A 23,307-nucleotide genomic window follows, 5' to 3' on the forward strand; every position below is an offset into this window, starting at 1 on the left:
GCACGATGGTTCCCTATATAAAGGGCTCTCCACAACACACCAGACACCAGCTAGTAGCTGCTTTCTCACTAGAGCAACACACCAGACACCAGCTAGTAGCTGCTTTCTCACTAGAGCCGCCCAAGTTTACTTTCACTAGCGATGGAGCACTTCAGCAAAGCCCTGACGGCACTGTCTGCCACGCTGCTGCTGCTGGCTCCTCTCCTCGTCATGGCCGCCGACCCCGACCCTCTCCAGGACTTCTGCGTCGCCGACCTCAACGGCACGCCGTCGGTGAACGGCCACCCGTGCCTGCCGCCGTCGGCGGCGGGCGACGAGTTCCTCTTCTCGACCAGGATCGCCGCCGGGGGCGACCCGCTGGCGAACCCGAACGGCTCCAACGTGACGGAGCTCGACGTGTCCGAGTGGCCCGGCGTGTCCATGAACCGCGTCGACTTCGCGCCCGGGGGCACCAACCCGCCGCACATCCACCCGCGCGCCACCGAGGTCGGGCTGGTCACCCGCGGTGAGCTCCTCGTGGGCATCATCGGCAGCCTCGACTCCGGAAACCGGTACTACTCCAAGGTGGTCGCGCCGGTGAGACCTTCGTCATCCCGCGCGGCCTCATGCACTTCCAGTTCAACGTCGGCAGGGAGGCGGCCACCATATGGTGGTGTCGTTCAACAGCTAGAACCCCGGCATCGTCTTCGTGCCGCTGACGCTGTTCGGGTCCTCGCCGCCGATCCCGACGCCGGTGCTCGTCAAGGCGCTCCGGGTGGACGCCGAGGTCGTCGATCTCCTCAAGTCCAAGTTCACCGGTGGGTACTGATGAAAGCCGGCTGGTCCCATCATGGCTTCGCGGATTTATATCCCTAGGAAATTGGAGCCCATCGGATCAACAACGTACAGTTTGAATATTTGATATCACAGCTAGTATAAATAATGTCGATGTCAGAAATTATGCTTCGGTTAAGAAGTTGTGATAATAAGGAATAAGTTAGATGGCCTCGAGGTTCACTACCTAGTCGGGGAATTAAAATGTATTTGCTCATTTTTCATGTGTTATTTTACAAATGAAACTACATATATGCGTGACTTTTAATGCTTGATTATGCCTAAGAAACCAATCAATGCGATGGAATCGAATATTTTCTTTTTAAAAATACAATGTAGGAGCGCTGCCATTCATTGATACTTGATAAACAAAAGAGTCCAAAGTAGTAGTAATCCAGAACAGTACTCGGAAATAAAATCGGCTAGATAAACAAACCACAAACAAGTCTCAAGCAAATTATTGTTACTAGTCTATCAACCCGTACTCCCGCACGGGCTAGTTAGAGATATCTAATAATTATCTATCACATGCTCTCTTCAACCAATTAAATATTCTAACATAGCACTGCAAAGATACATATTTATCACTATGTAATTGTAATAAATGCGGTAGGTTTAGTTACTAATAATTTTTTCACTTTGCATCACACCTCCATATATATATTTGATATGTGTTTAATTGAACACTTTGTTTGAGCTATGTAAATAACATAAAAATTGGTATTTTTATCTCTTCTCTTATACATGAATATATGGTGACAAACACATTATAGTTAGTATTTTTATATAAATAATAACATAAATAATATATCAATAATGATAGAAATGGTAACTTAAAATTTTATATTGATGTGCTTTAAGATTTTATTATAATAATATAATTTTAATTTAGATTTGGGGTTTATTTTAATTTTTTATGATGTTATCATTAGATAATATATATGAAAATTTTAGGGTTATTCGATATTATTTTATAATGGCATAAGTGTATCTATCACATGTTCTCTTCAACCAATTAAATATTCTAATATAGCACTGCAAAGATACATATTTATCACTATGTAATTGTAATAAATGCAGTAGGTTTAGTTACTAATAATTTTTTCACTTTGCATCACACCATATATATATTTGATATGCGTTTAATTGAACGCTTTGCTTGAGTTATGTAAATAACATAAAAATTGGTATTTTTATCTCTTCTCTTATACATGAATATATGGTGATAAACATATTATAGTTAGTATTTTTATATAAATAATTATATAAATAATATATAAAAATGATAGAAATGGTAACTTAAAATTTTATATTGATGTGCTTTAAGATTTTATTATAATAATATAATTTTGATTCAGATTTAGGATTTATTTTAACTTTTTATAATGTTATCATTAGATAATATATATAAAAATTTTAGGGTTATTCTATATTATTTTATAATGGCATAAGTGGGTAATTTACATGAAGATTAAGGGGTTATTTTAGATTATTTTTATAATGGCAGAGATGTGTAATTTAGATACATATTTAGGGGTTACTTTAGTCTATTTTTATAATTATAAAGGTGGGTAATTTATTAGAAAAAGATAACAGATCCAATGGCTATTATGATTAGAGTTGCTGAATTGATGGCCGAATGTTTCTGATTTTTATGAGAATTTGTAGGATTTCTCTATTTTTTTAGACTATCCACCTAGGATTCTAGATGGCTCCATCTGGAGATCTCAAAAGGAGTCTTCAATTAGTAATAGTAAGTTGGACAAACCAGACAAAGCACCAATATTTGAAGGCTTCTTAAGGTCAGTCTGGGCACGCATCGATCGCATCGCGCCATCACATCTCAGACCCCTGCACCCTCGCTTCCCTCCAGAACCAGCACCTTCCACTTCACCGCGGCGCCGGCGCGCACGAACTCCACGAACTCGTCCAGGCTCCGGTCGGAGCTGCCGCCGGGCGCCACCGCCGCACGCGCCCTGTCCCTCCACTTCCCCGCCGCCTCGCGCGCGGCGGCCCCGCCCATGACGGTGCGCACGCACCGCTCCACCTCCCCGCGCGGGAACACCGTCCCCGTCGCGTCGCGGCGCGCGCGCGCGCCGGCGCCCCAAGCGACCTCAACGCACCGCGCGTTGGTCGGATGGTCGGACCACAGCCCCAGCGCCACCATCGGCACGCCGAAGCTGAGCGCCTCCAGCGTCGAAGAAACTATCAAACTATATCTTCTTTCTCACAGTACATAGGTGCAAGTGAAATTGGATGATACCTCAAAGTTGGGAGCATGGTTCTATGATGCAATTGAGCTCAGCATTAACTGAGGTTATTTGTGATGTCTAACCAAACTTTGTTGTTGTGTTTCTTGTAAATAAGTCAAGTAACTGGAAATTTTATGTTGAACCAAATTAATTAAGTACTACTACTAACGCGCCAAGATTTCGCGACCTGCCATGGGTTCTGGCCCCACGCAATACTGTTCATAGTGGACCCATTACTGTTCACGGCGGGGCCCACGTCGGGCCCGCGCAACACTGTTTATAGTAGACCCATTACTGTTCACGGTGGGGCCCACCGTACTGTAGATCCTACTACTGTTCAGAGTAGGCCTCACGGTACTGCAGCCGACCCCTAATTTGTTGTTATTTGCTCCCCTTTCTATTTTTAATTCTTTCCAATATTTGATTTCTAAATTTTATATACAACAACACTCCAATTTTTTTAACCTCTCTAAATAAACATAAACTCAAACATATACTACAAATAAAAATTATCAAAACCATAAATCACTTTTCTATAACATATATAAATCTGTTCTTTCCTATCGGACCAACCGATTTGTGTCTTCTCCTTTTCTTGCGATAACATCTTTTTTATACCTTCCAATATTCCTCTAGAAAAAAATGAACTCTACACTACTATCGACAACAAGCCACACCGTTTCTCCAACGCCCTTCCCTTATAATATTAGCCTTCTCCTCCAAGTTTTCCCCCCTCCGTTTATTCATTACAATATTCAATTTTCCATCTTCATATAAACAACGCTCTAAATTTTAAATTCCTATAAAAAATGATAAACTCCAACATATACTCCAACAAATTATCAAATCCATAAACCAATTCAATGTAATGTATACAAAACAATTTCTCCTATAAAACAAAATACATAAACTAAAAGCCTTAAAAAGTAATCAATTTGCAAGAAAAGAACCTATTCTACGGCTCCGCAATGAACAAAACGACATAACTATTTTTTTCCAAAAATGAATTCCATGCAACCTATTTCTTTATTTTATCTTAATATTTAGATTCAAATTCACACCACGACATACCGCTTGAAGTACAACTATTTGTAATTTTCTGCAGGGCGCGCATGGCGCGCCAACCTAACTAGTTTTTCTGAAGCTCACCACAATTCTAAGTAATTTAGATTCGTATGCAAGTTATCTTAGTCTGAACAAGTTGTTATTCTACTATTGGTTTTGCGAGACAACCCTTGAATTTTCGGCCCGCTCATGTTTGGCAAGAAAGTTATAAAATTCCTACCGAAATTGAAGATATCTTTCTCCTATTTACCTCGCATGTGGATTGTGGAATAGAAAAACTGCTAAACAGATCACATAATTTCTTATTGTGTAGGTTGTAATAGTTGGCAGAGCGGCCAGTGGAGTATACCTCTTTATTTGTGGGCCTTGGTTAGCTACTCCGTTTTGTTTATGTTTAGCATTGGATGATTGCGCTTGAATTTGTCAGCCTATGTCAAACGAGTGATTTTTTTTATCTCCATGCTCATTCACATTCATGATGATTAGTTGGCTGTGTTGTTGCAGATAGACTGATACCTTTTGTCAGTTTTGTTTATGTTTATCATGTAGCATTGGATGGTTGCGCTTGAATTTGTCAGCCTATGTCAAACTAGTAATTTTTTTTATCTCCATGCTCATTCACATTCATGACGATTGTGAAGCGTCCCCTCCTAAGAGAAGACTTAAATGTGATACAAAACATCAGTCCCAGGAGGCTGATGCCACATTTATTACATCAGATGGTTCAAAACCGTACAAACCTTGGAGGACACTCGATACAGATAATAATAATAACTAACCAAGCTACGACATAACACCAGACCGCAAACCACATGGGGTCTACCACAGGCTCAGAGTACTGCGACAGCGGAGGCATCTCGACAAGGCCGGTACCACAGGCAAGGTTGGGTGTAGAACGATAACCCTACTCGGCGTCGTCTGGTATGAAGTCTGGGTCTTCTTCTGTAAAAAGTAAGAGTGGGGTGAGTACAAACGTACTCAGCAAGTCCAACCACACCCACGGAGGGGGTTATCACAGAATAATATGCATAAGTAAATCAAGGAATAGGTTACGGTTTAATTTGCAGAAAAACGATATTTTATGCAGGGGTTCATTTAACAGAAAACCTTTTTTTTTAAAACAGTTTTTGTAGTAACACAGAGTTCAGGTTTTAAAACTGCTACCGGACTCCCCGTCCGTCGTAGCACACGGCACAACTGCCGGACATAATTCCAAAACAACTCACACCAGCCCATCCCAAGGAAACACTAGTTATGTGACCACACCGTAACTCGCCCAATACCGTGGGCACGGACTATTCGAATAGATTCTTAACTCTGCAGAGGTGTGCAACTTTACCCACAAGCAGGATACCACAACTCGAACACCGTCGTGTCGGTGTAGATCCCAACATAGCCATTACCCACCATAGCTAAGCCTGACTAGCCATCACAGGATGCACCAAGGGGTCATCGACCGTTTACTTAGGTATAACCGGGTATAAGTCACTCGGGGCTTATCCCTTTTCCTCAGTCACCCGTTGCTCTCAGCTCTCCTGATGGCTACCACACCAACTAATGGGATTTATGCTACGCCGTTGCCCATTCAACGGTCGAGTGGTTTGCACGATAGTGGAGTTAGGTGAGATGACACACCAACTCGGTCCTTAGACACGACAAGATGGATATCTCCCTTCTTTTGCCTTGCCACATTGGCACAAGCACACTAAATGGCAAATCCGTAGAAATGCCATCCATCCCGTCTACACTTTCTTTACAAAAACACCACATTTATCCCATCCCATACGCACGCATTTTCTTTATAAAATAAATAGTAATGTGAGTAAAGTCCTAAGCGTTCTAATATCGATTAACGTCCAAGCAAAATCAGACATTAATCTAGGTAGTCAAGGAATGGTCATCACAAATCAAGGGGTGGCTATCCAACCGTGTTTTCATGCAAGCAAAACATATGCAATTTTTATAAAGCAGGCCATTGGGTTGTGTTCATAAAAACTAGGACAGAAACATGCATCAAAGGATGGGATTGAACTTGCAGTCTTCGTAGCCTTCGGGGAAGTCCTGTCCTTCGGGCTCGGGGTCGCGGAACTGGTCCTCGTCCTCCTGCTCACAGAACTGCTCGTTGACGGGCTCTCCTTCGTTCACTCCGCGGTCTACAGCACACACAACCAAGCGTCCAATCAAAACAAAGATTCATCGTTGAGCTCGAATCGGGAACACATAAAATATAAAGATAGAAGTGGCATTTTTGAGTGGTTTCTTAATGGTAAGGCCGAAACTGAGTTAAGAGATACTTGGTAAGGTTTTGGGTTGATTAGAGGTCGTTAGGTTCATGAAATAATAGGTTTAGTAGAGGTTCGGGGGTCGGTCAGGGGCCTGGTTGTAATTACTCCTCGAGAAGGCAGGGACCTATTTGTAATTTCTAGAAATATTTGGACTAAACTGGAAAGGTCTAGGGCATACTTGGAATTATGTTTCATGTGAAAGGGTTTTCTTGAAAATAAAACAAGGGACAGGGTTCTTTTTGAAAAGAAAGGATATAAGGACAAGGGTCCTTTAATAGAATGGGAGGAGAGGGGGGCCTAAATGCAAAATGGCCATTCATCCCCTTCCTCCCATCGCAAAATAGGGGAGGGGCGCCGGCTCACCGGCGGCGGCCAATCCGGCCGCTCCGGACTCCGGGGGTGGCCGTGGACCGGGGGAAAAGAGAGAGGGGGGTACGGGGGACCGATCCCCGGCCTCACCTCGAGCTAGGGTGGCGTGCAGCAGCGGGGCGACGGGAGCAGGCGGCGGCGGGCGGGAGTGGCTGCGGCGGCGGCGCTGCGGGCCGAGAGGGGAGGCTAGGGTCGGCGGTGAGGTGGCGTGGATGGCCGCGGAGCTCGGGGGGTCCTTTTATAGCCAAGTGAAGGCGGTGCGGCGGCGTGAGTAGGTGTGGCCGGTGAGGTGGCCCGGCGAGCGGCACGGGGTGGAGTAATGGCGTGCGGCCGTCCGCGTGCGTCGTGACGCGGCGTGCGGCGAGGGCGGCGAGGCCGTCGTCGAGCACGTGGGGCGGCGCTGTTCAGCACAGTGACGGCGCGAGCGGCGAGGCAGGGCACGGCGAGCGGCACTGCGGGCGCACGTGGGCGCGCGCGGGCCGAGCAGGGCGCCAGCAGTGGGTGTCGCGGCGTCGAGCGGGGCGGCGCGGGCGGCGAGGCCGCGGCGAGCGCGTGCGCTGGCACTGCTGCGGGGAGGCGCAGCGACGCGCGGCGCGCGGCGCGGTCGGGTACGCACGCGGGCTCAGCGAGCGACGCGGGTACGGCTTGACGCGCGGCGCGGTGCACGCGGCGCGCGTGCGCGCGTCGCGGCTCGACGCGCCGGGCGCCGTGCGCGTGCGCGGCGGCGAGCGTGCGCCGCTCGGTGTGCCGCGGTGCGGCGAGCGCGTGCGGGTGCGCACGCGTGGGCGTGCGTGGGGAGTGGGTGGAGTGCAAGCGGGCGGGCGGCGTCGCGGCCAGGGAGGGCCAGGGCAGGCCGGAGAGGGAGCAGGGAGTGCGGGGAGGGAGCCGGCCTGGTGGGGCTCGGGCGAGCGGGAGCGAGGCAGAGGAGGGAGAAAGGAAGGGGGAAGAGAAAAGAAAAGAAGAAAAAGAGAAAAGGGGGAAAAGAAATGGGAAAAAGGAAAAGAAATAGGGAAAAGAAAATGGGAGGGATGGAAAGGAAAAGGAGGGGGGGCGGTGCGCGCCAGCGGCGACCGCGACTGCGGTCGGCCACGCGTGGCGTGCGGCCACGGGAGGTGGGGCACACGGTCGGAGGGGAGAGAGGAAAAAGGAGGGGGGGCGGGATTCGCGGTGGCTGGTCACGACGCGTCGCGCTGGATGGGAAGGAGATGAGACGTGGATTGAATTCGGGTGTCGGGTCAGATCTCCGGGGATCGGGAGATCGGAACAGGAGGGTTTCCGGGAAGTTAGGGTTAGGGTTTGAGTCGAGCTCAACAACAAAAATAAATTTAGCGCATGATTTATTTTGGTGAGTTTTCGGGATGTCACAGATTGATGATTAGTTGGCTGTGTTGTTGTAAATATAATGATACCTTTTGGCGATAAGTGAAACCCCCCAAAGAAAAATATAGATTAAAATTGTATCAGATGCGAATAGACAAATTATTTGGGTGCTTAGTTAAATCCTATACATGCAGATCAGACAAAGATAACAATCCGATCTATCTTGATGTATTAGAGCATAATGCTAGTAGTTTTGTGTTCCCTGTTCACAAATATGGTGCCAAGTTTATTTTATTATGGAAAACGAGATATTGGCAACATATGTACACAATGGCCATTGTATTGTAATTTGGTTACCCTTTGTGGATCTAATTTTGCGTGTGTTTTCTAATCCAACTAATGTTCTCTTTTCATCTAAATTACAGTATTGATTTGTGCTGATACCATTTTTCCTTTTTATTTACTTGCAAATTGCAACCACAGGCCCTCTCAGAACATTTTTTTTAGCAAAACTTGCTTTTGCATTTTCTCCAATGATTTTGCTAAAATATGTTCTGAGAGGACCTGTAGTCGACTTGAATCCTGAAATGCGATGGCTCCCTCTAGGATCTCCACCAGGTGGTTTTGGAGTATTTGCCTTGAGTCCTGAAATTTGTGAGCCAAATCAGTAGGACAAAGCGTTTTATGAGGGATCTAGGCAGCTTCGCATGTAAATAAGGTGCTAGAACGTAATGTCTTAAGGAGCCATTTGACTGTAGTTTAGTCATCTTATTTATTGTTGCACGTATTAGCTCTAGAATTACTACGGTTATCCGAGTAGCACATACCATCAAACAAACTATAACTGATTTAATGAGTCATTCGCAGTTTCACAGTTCGAATTAGTTCATACTTGCACATGCATAGCTTAATCTTTGAGACAAACATATGACTACTGGCAGTATCAACCAGGTAGCACGTCCTCCTTGACAAGCCAACGACGGCTTCTGCACAAAGCATCAATCGGGCCGGCTGTCGTTGATTCGAAGGTTTCGATTTTGAAAGGAATGAGGAGCCAAAGTAGCCACGTCCTGTATCGTTAGCGTCATCCGAGACCAATAGCACAAACGAGGTAGTCTTGGTGGATTTAGCCGTCGAGACCATTACCACGAGGCAACTCCAATTGGCTATAATGCCATCACATCACACCCAAAGGGTGGACGCAATGAAAGCAATTTTTAGCAAATGCAACTTCCCGAGGAACGGGTAGCAGCACGCAAGCACTAAATTACGTTCACACTAAATTACGTTCTCTTACGGATTCAGGGTGCAAACCGATCGCGTGTGAGGATTCAGGGTGCAAACTGGCCGTGTCTGAGAAGAAATCTCTGCATTGCAAACAGATCTGTCATACTTCAATTCTACTTGTCAGGATCGGCACCTGTCAGTCAGTGAGGCTGCAAGGACAGGATCAGCGATCAAGGCCTCAACTACTCCGTCTACCTGATCGCTGTTGTCTTTACTACTTCTATATACCTAGGATTTATTCGGGAGGCATCTTGAGCTGATCGGTGGCTGAAATCAATCGAACCGGGTCCTTCGGCCGGTGAGGAACAATTTTTTTTTTCATTTTGTGATATAAAGGTCAAGAACAGATTAGGAGGGACCCCTCCAGCTGAAACGATAGCGATGTGGGATGATGTCTCGCTACTTCCAGAAGGCGACCTCGTGCCAAACGTGAAGCTGGTCGACGTCCTTCAGTCGCAATGGAGCCTTCTGATTTTGGTTCACCGGGGAGTCTTCGAATCTGAATGAATGATCAAGACAGAAGTCGGTGATGATCCACCACTGTATACGCAGAGAAACTAGGCGAATTCTCGTGTTCCAAATTAACGGGCTGTCCATGCAAATTGGGTTGAGCTCAGCCACCATTAATGCCGCCAAAATAGTAAACATGATCATGTGTGATTTCTTCTGGGGACACCTTTCAAGCTATTCGAGTCCATTTATTTAGTCTGTTGAAACACGAACGGTAATCTAATGAAATGAACTAAAAATATGCTAAGATGGTATATCTTCATGATTTTGCATGATAATCATGAGGTGTTTGTGTGAACATACTATATTCTAAGAGGGTGCCTTCTAAGAGATTGTCGTATCTACTCCAACCCACTTTCTCTCCTTGATAAAAAAGAACGGTGTGCCTGTACCAGTCCAACTTCAAGTCTCAAGAAAAAAGAAAAAGAAAAGGAAAAAAAATCCCTAATGCAAGCTCCTTTCCATTTGACCGAAGCGAGAGAGACGCCAATGCAAGCTACTAAATAAATAAATCAGAATTGTCTATCCACTGTGCCTCTCCTGCTTGTCTCCTTGACCCACCAACAAAACCTTAGCCGCCACCTACAAATGTTGAAGCTAACTTAACTGACGGTGAGAAACATGGACTGCCATTCTGAATTTTGATCTCGTTCTGTGTTACTTCCGAAGTGCAGTCTGCTAGCAAATGTTTTGTGGCCGTTATATTAGCATGGATAGTGAATTCTGGATCAACCCGAAGCTGTCGACCTGTCGTAGCCGGCGAGAATCTGAACTTGGAACAAGAGCACAAAGGTGCGAGGCCAATTGCAATACACTCTCTCTCTCTCTGTCTCTCTGAGTGTCTTGCATGCAGAACAATTATTCTCCGTTCCTTAGGCTATCTCTAGACAGGCTCCCCATCCCCATCCTCATTTCAAACTCCACTCTGTAAACAGTGTCTGCTACAGTGTTAAACAGTGTTGCTACGTTACCCCTCTCACGCTGCAGTGATGCGCGCTACAGTAATGCACGCTACCACTAGAGATAGCCTTAGTAGCCGGTATGGCCTTAACCAACAACGGTAGCACAGAAGCAGCTCAATTTGTCTTCTTTTTTTTTGTCACATGGAGATCTTGTCGCTGAAAAAATGGATGTCCAGGTAGTATGGTACAAACTAATTAGCTTGTTCTAAATGGTGGTCTCGAATGCAGCAGTGTTCGGCGTAGGTACGAACGATACTGTCATCTTTCAGCATGCGCCCCGGCCTATATAAAGGGCACCATGGTTCCCTGCTACCTCATCGATCAGCTCTCCACAACACACCAGTCACGAGCTAGCTGCTTTGTCACTAGCCGCCCTAGTTCACTTTCACTAGCGATGGAGCACTTCAGCAAAGCCCTAACGGCGCTGTCCGCCACGCTGCTGCTGCTGCTGCTGCTGGCTCCTCTCCTCGTCATGGCCGCCGACCCCGACCCTCTCCAGGACTTCTGCGTCGCCGACCTCAACGGCACGCCGTCGGTGAACGGCCACCCGTGCCTGCCGCCGTTGGCGGCGGGCGACGAGTTCCTCTTCTCGACCAGGATCGCCGCCGGGGGCGACCCGCTGGCGAACCCGAACGGCTCCAACGTGACGGAGCTCGACGTGTCCGAGTGGCCCGGCGTGTCCATGAACCGCGTCGACTTCGCGCCCGGGGGCACCAACCCGCCGCACATCCACCCGCGCGCCACCGAGGTCGGGCTGGTCACCCGCGGTGAGCTCCTCGTGGGCATCATCGGCAGCCTCGACTCCGGAAACCGGTACTACTCCAAGGTGGTCGCGCCGGTGAGACCTTCGTCATCCCGCGCGGCCTCATGCACTTCCAGTTCAACGTCGGCAGGGAGGCGGCCACCATATGGTGGTGTCGTTCAACAGCTAGAACCCCGGCATCGTCTTCGTGCCGCTGACGCTGTTCGGGTCCTCGCCGCCGATCCCGACGCCGGTGCTCGTCAAGGCGCTCCGGGTGGACGCCGAGGTCGTCGATCTCCTCAAGTCCAAGTTCACCGGTGGGTACTGATGAAAGCCGGCTGGTCCCATCATGGCTTCGCGGATTTATATCCCTAGGAAATTGGAGCCCATCGGATCAACAACGTACAATTTGAATATTTGATATTCAAATATTCAAATTGTACGTTAGCCAATGGCCTCGAGGTTCACTACCTATGTCGGGGAATCAAAATGTATTTGCTCATTTTTCATGTGTGATGTAACAAATGAAACTACATATATGTGTGATTTTTAATGTTTGATTATGTCTAAGAAACCAATGCGATGGAATCGAATATTTTCTTTTAAAAAATAAAATGTAGGAGTTTTGCCATTCATTGGTACTAGTTGATAAACAAAAGAGTGCACCTTGATTGGTACTAGTTTAATGTTTCAATCATTTCGACTCCATCTTTGGTTCCAGAGGAGAACTCCTCAACCACATTAAACTGGAGGAGCTGGATCTGCAACCACTACAGGATGTGCACCTTGATCATTGCTTCAGTGAAGATGAGATCTGGCAGGCTATCGCTGAGATGCCCACGGACAAGGCGCCGGGTCCGGATGAGTTCACGGGCCTCTTTTACAGAACGGCTTGGCCGATTATCAAGGGGGACATCGTTGGGGCCTTTCAAGCCATTTGGTCTCTTGATGGTCGCAGTTTCTATTTGGTTAATCAGGCCTTCATGGTTTTACTCCGCAAGAAACAGGATGCGTGTGCTGTTGGTGACTACAGGCCAATTAGCTTGATACACAGTTTCGCTAAACTTTTCACCAAGGTGCTGGCACGTCGCCTCGCCCCACACATGCATGGCCTCGTCAAGCATAACCAGAGTGCATTTATTCGGTCAAGGCTCATTCATGAGAATTATAAGGCAGTTCATTTGACTGCAAAATTACTGCATCGTGCCAGGATTCTGAGTGCTCTCATCAAGGTGGACATTTCTAAGGCTTTTGACATGGTGAATTGGCGCTTTCTCCTCAGCCTGCTGCAGTACCTTGGCTTCTCTAGACTGTGGATTGACTGGATCTCCCTCATGCTGTCCTCGGCAAGCACCAAAGTAATTCTAAATGGGTCGCCAGGGAGGAGGATATGTCACGCCAGGGGCTTACGTCAAGGGGATCCATTGTCGCGCACTATTATTTGTGATTGTTATGGAAGGACTGAACGCTTTACTCAAGTTGGCCGACAATAAGGGACTCCTATGGGTTCTGCATCCCAAGATCAAGGAAAGAACTTTCATGTATGCCGATGATGTCGTCGTCTTCCTATCACCGGTGCAGTAGGATTTGTTGATCACAACAACAATTCTAGAGATCTTTGCTGGAGCCTCGGGGTTAAAGACAAACATGTCAAAATGCATGATATCCCCTATACAGTGCGATCTGGAGGCAACGGTAACACTCATCAGTCACTTCCCAGGCAAAATCGACCCCTTCCCCATCCGCTATTTAGGCATACCACTTGGGTTGAGGCAGCTGTCCAAGAATGATCTTCAGCCTTTGATTGACAAGGTCGCGAACAGGTTAACGACCTGGAATAAGGCCGGACTTCTAAACAAGGCTAGTAGAGCTACATTAATCAAGAGTACACTATCAGCCATCCCTACTCACACAGCCCTTGCGGTCAATCTTTCTCCTTGGGTGACCAAGCACATCGACAATTACAGGAGAAGTTTCCTCTAGAAAGGGGCTCAATCTGCAAAAAGGGGTCATTGCTTGCTAGACTGGCCACGTGTGTGCAGACCACCCGACCTTGGTGGGTTGGGAATTGTTGATTTACAGCGGTTCGGCTATGCTTTACGAATGAGATGGCTCTGGATGAAACGAACGGATGATTCAAGGTCGTGGCATCAGCTCCCCATGGAGAAGGAGCCTCTAGTAGAGGCCATGTTCCAATCCTCCATCTATGTTGAGCTGGGCGATGGGTGCAAGGCTCTATTCTAGACTAATCGATGGTTACAGGGCCAATCCCTGCTTGATCTCGCGCCATCCCTTTGCAACGCAGTCGGCGCCCGAATCAAGGGACAAAGAACAGTGGCTCAAGCACTGTTAGGGGACCAATGGATCAGGGACATTTCCGGGGCTCTCACGGTGTAGGTGCTTCTGGACTACCTGCAAATTTGGGATCAGACACGTTCGATTCAATTAACAAAGAACCAACCGGATAGGATTTGTTGGAAATGGACGTCAGACAAAATTCCTCAGCGTACTTGGCTTTCTTCATTGGGCAGCACCCAATCGAAGGTGCAAAATTGCTCCGTAAAGCCCGCGCTCCAGCCAAGTGCAAATTCTTCATCTGGCTTGTGCTCCATGACCGATGTTGGACGGCCGTGCGACGAAAAAAGCATGGCTTGCAGGACGATGACTCTTGTGTGCATTGTGCTCAGCTGCCAGAAACAATTGATCATCTTCTAACTAACTGCCCGTTCTCCCCTGAAGTTTGGTTCAAAGTTCTACGCAAGGTTGGGTGGGAGAGAGTCATGCCCAACACACACACATACAGCCTTGCTTCCTGGTGGTCTGAGGCACGAAAGGAGCTTCCCAAAGTCGACTGACGCAGCTTCGACTCTTTGGTTATCTTAATATCTTGGTTACTGTGGAAAGAAAGAAATGACAGAATTTTTGATCGTCGGGTTAGAGTAGTAGATGAGGTTGTGCTGAGTGTGTGCGATGAGGTCGTAGCGTGGTCCCATGCAGGGTTGGCTTTAATAACTACTGGTGTTTTTTCAGGTCGCGCTTTTATTACCGAGTAATCGGGTCCTGAGTTTCGGGCTGGTTCCACTTCTCCGGACCCAGCCTTCTGTAACGTAACTTTTTTTCCTTCCTCTTAATGAAAAACGTGTCCAGACACGATTGCGAAAAAGATAAACAAAAGAGTGCAGAATAGTAATAATCCAGAGCAGTACTCGGAAATAAAACCGGCTTTATAAACAAACCACAAACAAGTCTCAAGCAAATTATTTGTTATGGCCGCCGACCGGCTAGTCATAAACCAAAGCAGCAAAGCAGACACGCATCGCGCAATCACATCTCAGAGCCTGCACCCTCGCTTCCCTCCAGAACCAGCGCCTTCCACTTCTCCGCGGCGCCGGCGCGCACGAACTCCACGAACTCGTCCAGGCTCCGGTCGGAGCTGCCGCCGGGCGCCACCGCCGCGCGCGCCCTGACACTCCACTTCCCCGCCGCCTCGCGCGCGGCGGCCCCGCCCGCGCCCATGACAGCGCGCACGCACCGCTCCACCTCCCCGCGCGGGAACACCGTCGTCCCCGCGCCGCGGCGGCGCGCGCGCGCCGGCGCCCCAGGCGGCCTCGACGCACCGCGCGTTGGTCGGCTGGTCGGACCAGATCCCCAGCGCCACCATCGGCACGCCGAAGCTGAGCGCCTCCAGCGTCGAGTTCCAGCCGCAGTGGGTGACGAAGCAGCCCACGGCCGGGTGCGCCAGCACGTCCAGCTGCGGGCACCAGCGCACGATCATCGCGGCACCCGACGCCGCGGGCTCGTCCAGGAGGCGGCGCGGGAGCTCGTCCTCCTCGGTGGCCCTCACCACCCAGAGGAACGGCGTGCCGGCGGCGAGGAGGCCGCGGGCGAGCTCCTCCGTTTGGGCGGCGCCGAGGGACGCGAAGCTGCCGAAGGAGACGTAGGCCACGGAGCCCGGGGGCTTGGTGTCCAGCCACTTGATGCAGGCGTCCTCCGGGTTCAGCAGGTTGGCGCCGTAGGTGATCCGGCCGGTGGCGCCGGTGCCAGCGGCTGGCAGCGGCACGCACGGGCCGATGGCTCGGGCCTTCATGTAGTTTGTCAGTCCTGCCAAGACCTAGTAGGCACGGTACATGAAGAAGCGGTCCAGACTATTAGTCGGTTTTTTTCCCCTGTATGTACTTCTTGTGTAATCCGCTTTTCTTAATACTTTTTTTTTCTAAATAATTAGTCATTTTGACTTTTCTAGATACATAATTTTTATTATATATCTAGATATATATAATGTCCAGATGCATAGTAAAATTAATATATCTAAAAAAATTAAAACGATTATAATAATTTAGAATGGAGGGATACTGTTCTAACCAATGGTCACGCCGTAGTTTGCAAAAAAATAAATCAAATAAAAAATGCATTTGAAATTCCCCCGAAACAAGCATACTAAACCACTGAGCAACGTATGAACTATATGACTGAATTGAAGGATGAGTAAACGAAAGCTTCCAGTTTTTTGTTCACTCACCTCGCTCTCCAGTTCTTCGAACGAGGTGAAGAGCACCCAGTCATCCTTCCCCTCATGGGCGAACTGTTTCAGCGCGCTCTCGGCGATCATCGGGTACGGCCCACCCTCGAACACGGACGACGGGAACTCCGACCTCTCCATCTCCGGCAGCCCCTCGAGCGCCTTGCTCCGTGCGGCGCCGCCGTCCTCGGCCGGCGGCGGCACGGCGAGCCTCCCCTGGCTGAAGTGGTAGTACACGGCGCTGACCGCGCACGACTGCGTGGAGAAGGGGACGGCGGGCAGGCCCGCCCGCTGCGCCACGGGCCGCACCCAGTGCTCGTACGAGTCGTACACGACGCAAGTGAAGCGCCCCTGCTGCCCCGGAGCCGGCGACGACACCGCGCGCGCCTCGATGAGCGCCGCCAGCGACGCGGACATGGCGGCCGCCTGCTTCTCCAGGTACTCGGCGACGCTCGCGACCGACGCGAGCCCGCCCTCGTCGTGCCCGTCGGAGATGGCCTCGACCGCCACCGGGCCCGCGTCCACGCCGCCGGCCGCCCGCGCGACGAAGCGAGTGGTGACGAGCGTGGTGGCCACGCCCTTGGACGCCAGCCGCCTGGCGAACTGCACCATAGGGTTCATGTGGCCCTGGGCGGGGAACGGCACCACGAGGACATGCGCCATGGCTGCTGCTTTTTCTTTTTCTTCTTCCTCTTCTTCTCTCTGGCAGAGTCGCAACAATGGAGAGATGGGGATGGGGATTCGGACGACGACGATCACCTCATATAACATGTGACGGGCCGGGCAAACTCGCCGGATGCGTGTTCCCAGTTGTACAAGCGAGCGACGACACCTTTTCTCAAGGCTGGAAGACACCATTGATCAGGACAGTAACCGCTGTCTCATCCTGCTACGTGTATATGGAGGTATGAGCAAAGCTCTGGCCCTGAGGCTACGAGCAATGCATGAGCTGGGCCCCATTTGAAACTGGCCTGCATCGATCCAAGGTCACTCCTGCTGATTCGAGATTTGGCTATGCTTGGCATGGAAGGAAGGATTCATGAGCTGAGTGATGTACAGTTGGATGCAGTAAACATTTGCCGGTTACTTCCAAAAAAATAATATAAAATATTTTCTTTTTACAATTCTGGGGAACCAGGATGAGCGTTTTACGGACCAGTTCAGTAAAAAAAGGCAAGCCCCGCTTGCACTCCACCACTGCTATGCATCTCTCGCTGGCAAACATGCCGAGCACAATCTGAACTCACACGCATCAGCAACACACTAGTAGGAAATTTATTCTCTGAGAAGCATATACACGAATAAAAATTAGTAAACATGATAAATTGTACTCCACTCTATGAAGTTTTGCCTCTTTTCTTTGAGACTCTGTCATCGACCTCTCCTAAGAAACCAACAAAAGCACGGCGAATCCTCCGTTTGTTTTTGCACTCTTTTGGGCTTCCTGGTAGGCTTTGGATGTGTTTTCGGCCCGCTCTGATCCGATCAGGCCGTGCGTGCATCATCATAGAGGCCCGTAAGAAATCAGGCCTGTCATCATCCTTCTTTCCTCTCAAGTCTCAACTCAGCAACTCGTGTAGTGCAAGCCTTAGAAAAAAAACCAAAAAACTCGCCCAAGGCATTGCTGTTTCTCAAAAGAAAAAAGTTTAATGCGTTTCTTAGGGGATTGGCCACATTATTTGACACGCCATCAGCAATAGCATTCCAAACCCCACGAAAGAAACAGCAGTAGCAAACTTGGAAAGTTCTAATTTGCACTATTGAAGCAAGCAAGAAGAATGGCCGGTCGGAAGTAGAAATGTACTAGATAGAACATTTCGGCCAAACAGCTCAGAGTAGAAATGTACTAGATAGAACATTTCGAATCTCTAGTTCCTGATCTGCGTGCCACGTAAGTACGTAACTAGACAGCGCCGTGGCATATGCATCACTGGGATTCCGTCTGGTCTGATCTTTTGTTACTTAAAGCAATTTCTCAGCTTCTGTCACCCTTGAGTGTTTGACCATACAACTTAAAACAAAACAAAAAGAATCTTATCTTAGAAATAAAGAGAGCAAAATATTTTATTAGATCAAAACAAAACAAAAAGAATTGGCAAAGACCTGAAGTCTTGAACCCAAACCATATACTCGAAGCATCGAGCCCAAAACCCCACAGCCAGCCCAGCCGGCACCCCTCCCCCATCAGGCCGTCACGGTGGCCCCACCAAGACACACACAGAGAGGGGGGGAAAACGTGCTCGCTCTCCGTCTCCTCCCAATGCGGCGTCTCGCTCTCCTCTTGCTGCCGCTGCTGCTCGCCGCCGGCGCCGCGGCGGCGGTGGAGGGGCCCGCGACCTCCACCCCCCCTCCTCCTCCGACTCCGCCGTCCCCGCACAAGAACGCGACGCTCGCCGAGCTCCTCCCGCTGTACGGCCTGCCCCCGGGCGTCTTCCCCTCGACCGTCACCGCCTTCTCGCTCGCCAACAACGGCAGCATCTCCGTCGACCTCGCGGGGCCCTGCTACGTCCACTTCGAGTACCTCACCTACTTCGCGCCCCGCGTCACGGGGGTGCTTCGCTACGGCTCCCTCTCCGACCTCCAGGGCGTCCAGGTCCGCCGCTTCCTCATCTGGCTCAACGTCATCCGCATCAAGGTCGACCTGCCCCCGCCGCCGCGCTACGTCTACCTCGACATCGGGTGGATCACGCGCAGGCTACCCGCCTCCGACTTCCAGTCCGTCCACTCCTGCGAGGAATCCAACCGCTGCCGCCTCTCCTCCGCCCTCGCAGTCGCCGCCAAATGGCTCCAGGTAAGGAGCAATCACCCTCCTTCCCCGGATGCTTTTGTGACTTGAGCAGCCATTTGCGTTCAACCGGTTCCTTGTTCGAGCTTACTGGAATTTCTATGGTGATGAATTTGCTCCCTCAGTACAAACTGAGTTGATGACAAGTGATTAGCCACTTAGCCAAGTCAATTTGTTGGGTGTTTTTCTTGTTGGCTCGTGAATTCTTTCTAGAGGTTTGTTTGGTGTCTATGGTGGCTGGTTTTGACTTCCAATAGACTAAGGAGGTAGCGTGGTTGTGGGGGAATACAACTGAGAATTGCTTATTGCAGATAATCTGACATGGGTATTAAAGGAACGGCACGTGATTGTAAAATAATATGCATAACTGCATCGCGTGGAAGTTCTTTAGAGTGGTCCTAACCTTTTTTTTTTGTTCAATAATAATATATCATGTGTTGACTTTGAGGTGGGAAGGTACTACATTAAGATCTCACAAATTGAGATGACCATAAACCATTCATCTCAGTTTTAGTAAGCTTCTCTATGGAAGAGCAATTAGTTACTGTTTACACTGTAAGTGAAAGACCAAAGTATTGGTGGTAGTGGAGGGGATGAACTCCTCGAATCCTTACTTATGCTTTATTGTAAGGGAGAGGGGAAAAAATCAGTCTTAAAGGGTCGCACAATGCACAACTTAGTTTTGAGGTCATGATTTGCTACCACAGGACCGGTATAGTCCACAAACTTATTTCTGCGCTGAAGATTTAGGAGTGAATTTGTGAGATTAGTCAGGTAGTATCAGAGTATTGCTCAAAGGAGATACTCTACCTATGTGATTTTCTTATTTTGTATTATTGCCTGGTTGTTACCATTTACAGATTTGTAAGCTTATGAATTATTAGCCGTGTGGTTGCTGAAGTTTTCTTTTGAATGAGTTATGTTTATGAATAATTGTCCAAGTGTATTGTCTACTGTTTAGTTTACTGATAGTTCATGTGTGTGCTTTGTTTGCACAATACAGCTGTGAATTGTGTCTGCGGAAGTTAATTTGATTTTTAGGTCTCTCAAGTGGTATATTACATATACTGATATACAGAAATCATGAATTGGACATGAAAATTGCAGCGTAAAAGGTGAATGGAAATGAAATTGATTTATTGATTCAGGTATTCTGTAACAATGTATTTTCTGCCGAAGCAAGAGTTATTATTGTTTAGAGTGATCAATATGAAATTGGAGAAATGGAGGAAAAAATCCCATTTATGATTAGGATAAATGATTCAACTTATGGGCAAATTGCTACATATAAACATAATGTTTCGGGAATCTGACTTGTCAACGTTGGCATTTAATTTCCTTTCGGAATTCTGTGTGTGACATGTAAACAAAATATTATGATATGATTGTTTCAGTATATAGGCACTTGATGTGCTTGGTTGACTCACCATGCAATTGATGACCTTTTCTATATGGTATTTGGTACCTGTGTGAGTTTGGTTGATCTAATACTGTTTTGGTCCTTGCAGGACTTCTTTGCCCAATTTTAGGGGATGGGGGAAGTCCAGTATCGCGTGAGGTAAAGCATTTGTATAACCCTTGATCATTCATTTTCATACTGCTAAATAATCATCTATCTAATAATTTATGGCAATCTACTTGGTAAGGGATATTTTTGCTTAGAAAACAGTTTGGCTGGAAACTTGTTATTGGGCTGTATTTCTGTTTCCCTATTTCCGATCGCAGCAAACCACTTCACCACTCTCTAGAGTTTGTTTAACCGATTTCCTTTTGTGTCTGTGTGTGTGTGGGGGGGGGGGGGGGGGGGGGATCCCACCATCCCAGCAGTATGCTTTTATTGGTCGATTTCACTAGAAACTTGATTCATTTTCGGCTGGTATACTTATGGCTGGGCTGGGCTGGAGCCGTTGCAGCCGGGCGCTGATTCCACTTCCAGCTGTGTGCACTGTAGCATCAACACGGCAACCAGCCGGACTGCAGCAGTCCCCCAGATGGATGTGGCCCTCCAAACAATATTGAAGCCTTAAAAAATGAGTTGTGGTCTGCCCACTTCTTGACGCATAAATGGATCAGCAACTGTCTTGTCTAAAGCATCTGATGTTTGTTATCTTATCATCACTAACCTTTTTCTTAAACTTCCTGTAGTTTCTGCCTTCGACACCCTGAGAGGATTGTTCGAGCTGTGAACAAGCTGGTACACTGCCGTTCGTCACGATCTTTACAAGCAACTGAGCAAGATGCTGTCGCATTTGTACATTTGTGGACATTTGATTGCCACGTTATCTTTGTGGATTTGTACCCGACACTTTCATCAACTTTCTAGTGTTCCACACTTGAAATTTGAGAACAGGTGGCAGATATGAAGTTGCCCGTTTCGTCATTTGTAGAAAGCTTTAGGCAGCACCGCGCGAACAATCTTTGGCTACCGTCATTTGGCTATCGAGCTTCAGCAGTTAAATTAAGGTCGCAGAAAAAAGAAAATACAAGCTTGCAATTTCAGCATAAGCCTAGTTTATAAGCAACGCAACTCAATTAGACAATCAGCAGTTCATGATACACCAAGTAATACTTAAGAGGAATGGTACCAGCACTTCAATATTGTAGGTGTATTACATTTACATAGTACATTGTGCGGAAGATCTGGCCACCTGGCACGATGGATATCCTATTTTTTACATGTTACATGCTAATAACAGTCCACAGCGCAACGTTACCTCATTCCAAGGGTTGCTCAGATACCCCGAGAGCATGTCAGATATTCCGCCTGTCGTGGTGCTGCAAACCATAGCCGGGTGGCGGAAGGCACCCGACCTAGCCCAGAGGGTGTGTACTCGGGGGTTAGCTAGTCCTAGTTAGATCTCACTCAAGAACACGATGAACACAACAAGATTTAGAGTGGTTCGGGCCGCCGGAGCGTAATACCCTACGTCCACTGTGAGTTGTATTGCCTTGCCTCGAGAGAGTTCGAGAGGGCTTGTGTGTTGTGTGTCCGTTTTTTTCCTGTAGTGCACAACGAGCGCCTCCCTTTAATATCTCAAGGGAGGCGCGTACATGGCTATTGGGTCCCCGACAGGTGGGCCCAACGATGTAGTATAAAATAGCGTACTGTTCATACATTATGGCGTCGCAGGCAAAGGAGATCTCTCTCCTGGATTCCCTTGCCTGCTCCTGGAGCCCCTCATTCGTCATGTCCAGACGCTGTCTTGTCGGAACGGTGCCAGACGTAGCTAGTGGCGTCGCCTGCCACGTAGCTGAACGGGCTGTGTAGCTTGCGGCGTAGGCGGCATGATGGAAAGGTGACGTGCCGTCGTATCCATTTAATGCTGCAGACGGGCTCTGCGTGGGTGCGACACAGGCGGCTGCACTGTACCTTGCTAATACGCGGTGCACAGTGAGGAGTGACAAAGGCTGTCCCGCGTGCCGCGGCGGTAGAGCACGCCTCAGCCATCCGCATTAAATGCAGTGGGTGGGCGAGTCTTCCAGCGGAAGGCTTGCGCGCGAGCCGACGCCCGTGCCTCTGGGACACGTGGCGGCTCCGGACCCCCGCACGGTAAGGGGGGTCCGGATGGACGCGGGAGGTCCGGGACCCCTATGGGGGTCCGAGGCCTCGGCTGTCGACACGGAGCTTCCCTTCCTTAAGGGCACGTGGCGTCTCCGGACCCATCCCCAGGCGGGGAACAGGTCCGGGGCCATTGGCCTGGTGAGGAAGGAGCCTGGCCCGTGGGCTTGGCTACTCCATCCTTTGCGCACAGTTACGGATAACTACACGGGTCCTGCCCTGCCGCAGTAAGAGTGGGTACCCTGCTACAGGGTACCGACAGTGGCCCCCGGGCCCACCTCGGGGGAGGTACGAACCCGCAGGTGGGGCCACTACTGTGATTTAGCTCTGCATAGCTTGAAGCTTCTCACTGCAGGGGTCTTTGACCGGCCTTGACCATCTATCGGGTTGTTTGCTGCCTCATCGCATCGCAACGGCTTACTGACTCATGGTCCCCACATACAGTGGTTCACCTCGTCACACGCGCGACGCTCAGCATTGTTGCGGCCGGAATAAACGGGATATTTACTATCGGCGCAGTTCCCGAAAAACTTGGCCACGCCAGCGCTTAATACGCGCACGTCAGCTCAGCTTCCGCCTCGCTTCGCGCGCGGGCGACGGTTCAGATCCCGTCTTTTCACACCTTTGTTGGTTACCCGCTCACCCCGACAGGTGGGCCTGGCCCCCATGTCATGGACTGGGCGGTTAACACCAGGTGCGGGCGTCGCTTGGGTTCCGGCGACGGTTCCGGGGCGCGCCGGTTGAGTCAGGCTTTATAATGGGGCGAACCGCATACCGCGGTTACTTTCCCGCATTCGCCTTCTTCCTTCCAACCTTTGCGCCCCTTTGCCTTCGAGCTT

General features: G+C 49.0%; 1 protein-coding gene and 3 pseudogenes across 1 annotated transcript; 3 read left to right on the forward strand and 1 right to left on the reverse strand.

The window, feature by feature from the left end:
- Positions 1-94: 94 nt before the first annotated feature.
- On the forward strand, positions 95-881 carry LOC120650119 (annotated as a pseudogene).
- Positions 882-11,202: 10,321 nt separating this feature from the next.
- Positions 11,203-12,270, forward strand: LOC120650118 (annotated as a pseudogene).
- A 2,569-nt stretch (positions 12,271-14,839) lies between these two features.
- LOC120650117 lies at positions 14,840-16,787 on the reverse strand (annotated as a pseudogene).
- A 1,534-nt stretch (positions 16,788-18,321) lies between these two features.
- Positions 18,322-21,289, forward strand: LOC120650120. Its single transcript, XM_039927139.1, has 3 exons — positions 18,322-18,915; positions 20,418-20,467; positions 21,055-21,289. Exons 1-2 carry the CDS (start codon positions 18,385-18,387, stop codon positions 20,436-20,438), a joined length of 552 nt encoding a protein of 183 aa, XP_039783073.1. The 5' UTR covers positions 18,322-18,384; the 3' UTR covers positions 20,439-20,467; positions 21,055-21,289.
- Positions 21,290-23,307: the final 2,018 nt, after the last annotated feature.

This window comes from Panicum virgatum, chromosome 9K, assembly GCF_016808335.1.
Source record: "Panicum virgatum strain AP13 chromosome 9K, P.virgatum_v5, whole genome shotgun sequence".
NCBI classification, from domain to species: domain Eukaryota; kingdom Viridiplantae; phylum Streptophyta; class Magnoliopsida; order Poales; family Poaceae; genus Panicum; species Panicum virgatum.

Coding starts and splice junctions, on each gene's coding strand:
- LOC120650120 (XM_039927139.1), top strand. CDS start 18,385: ATGCGGCGTCTCGCTCTCCTCTTGCTGCCGCTGCTGCTCGCCGCCGGC. Junction 18,916..20,417: donor TCGCCGCCAAATGGCTCCAG/GTAAGGAGCAAT, acceptor TGGTCCTTGCAG/GACTTCTTTGCCCAATTTTA.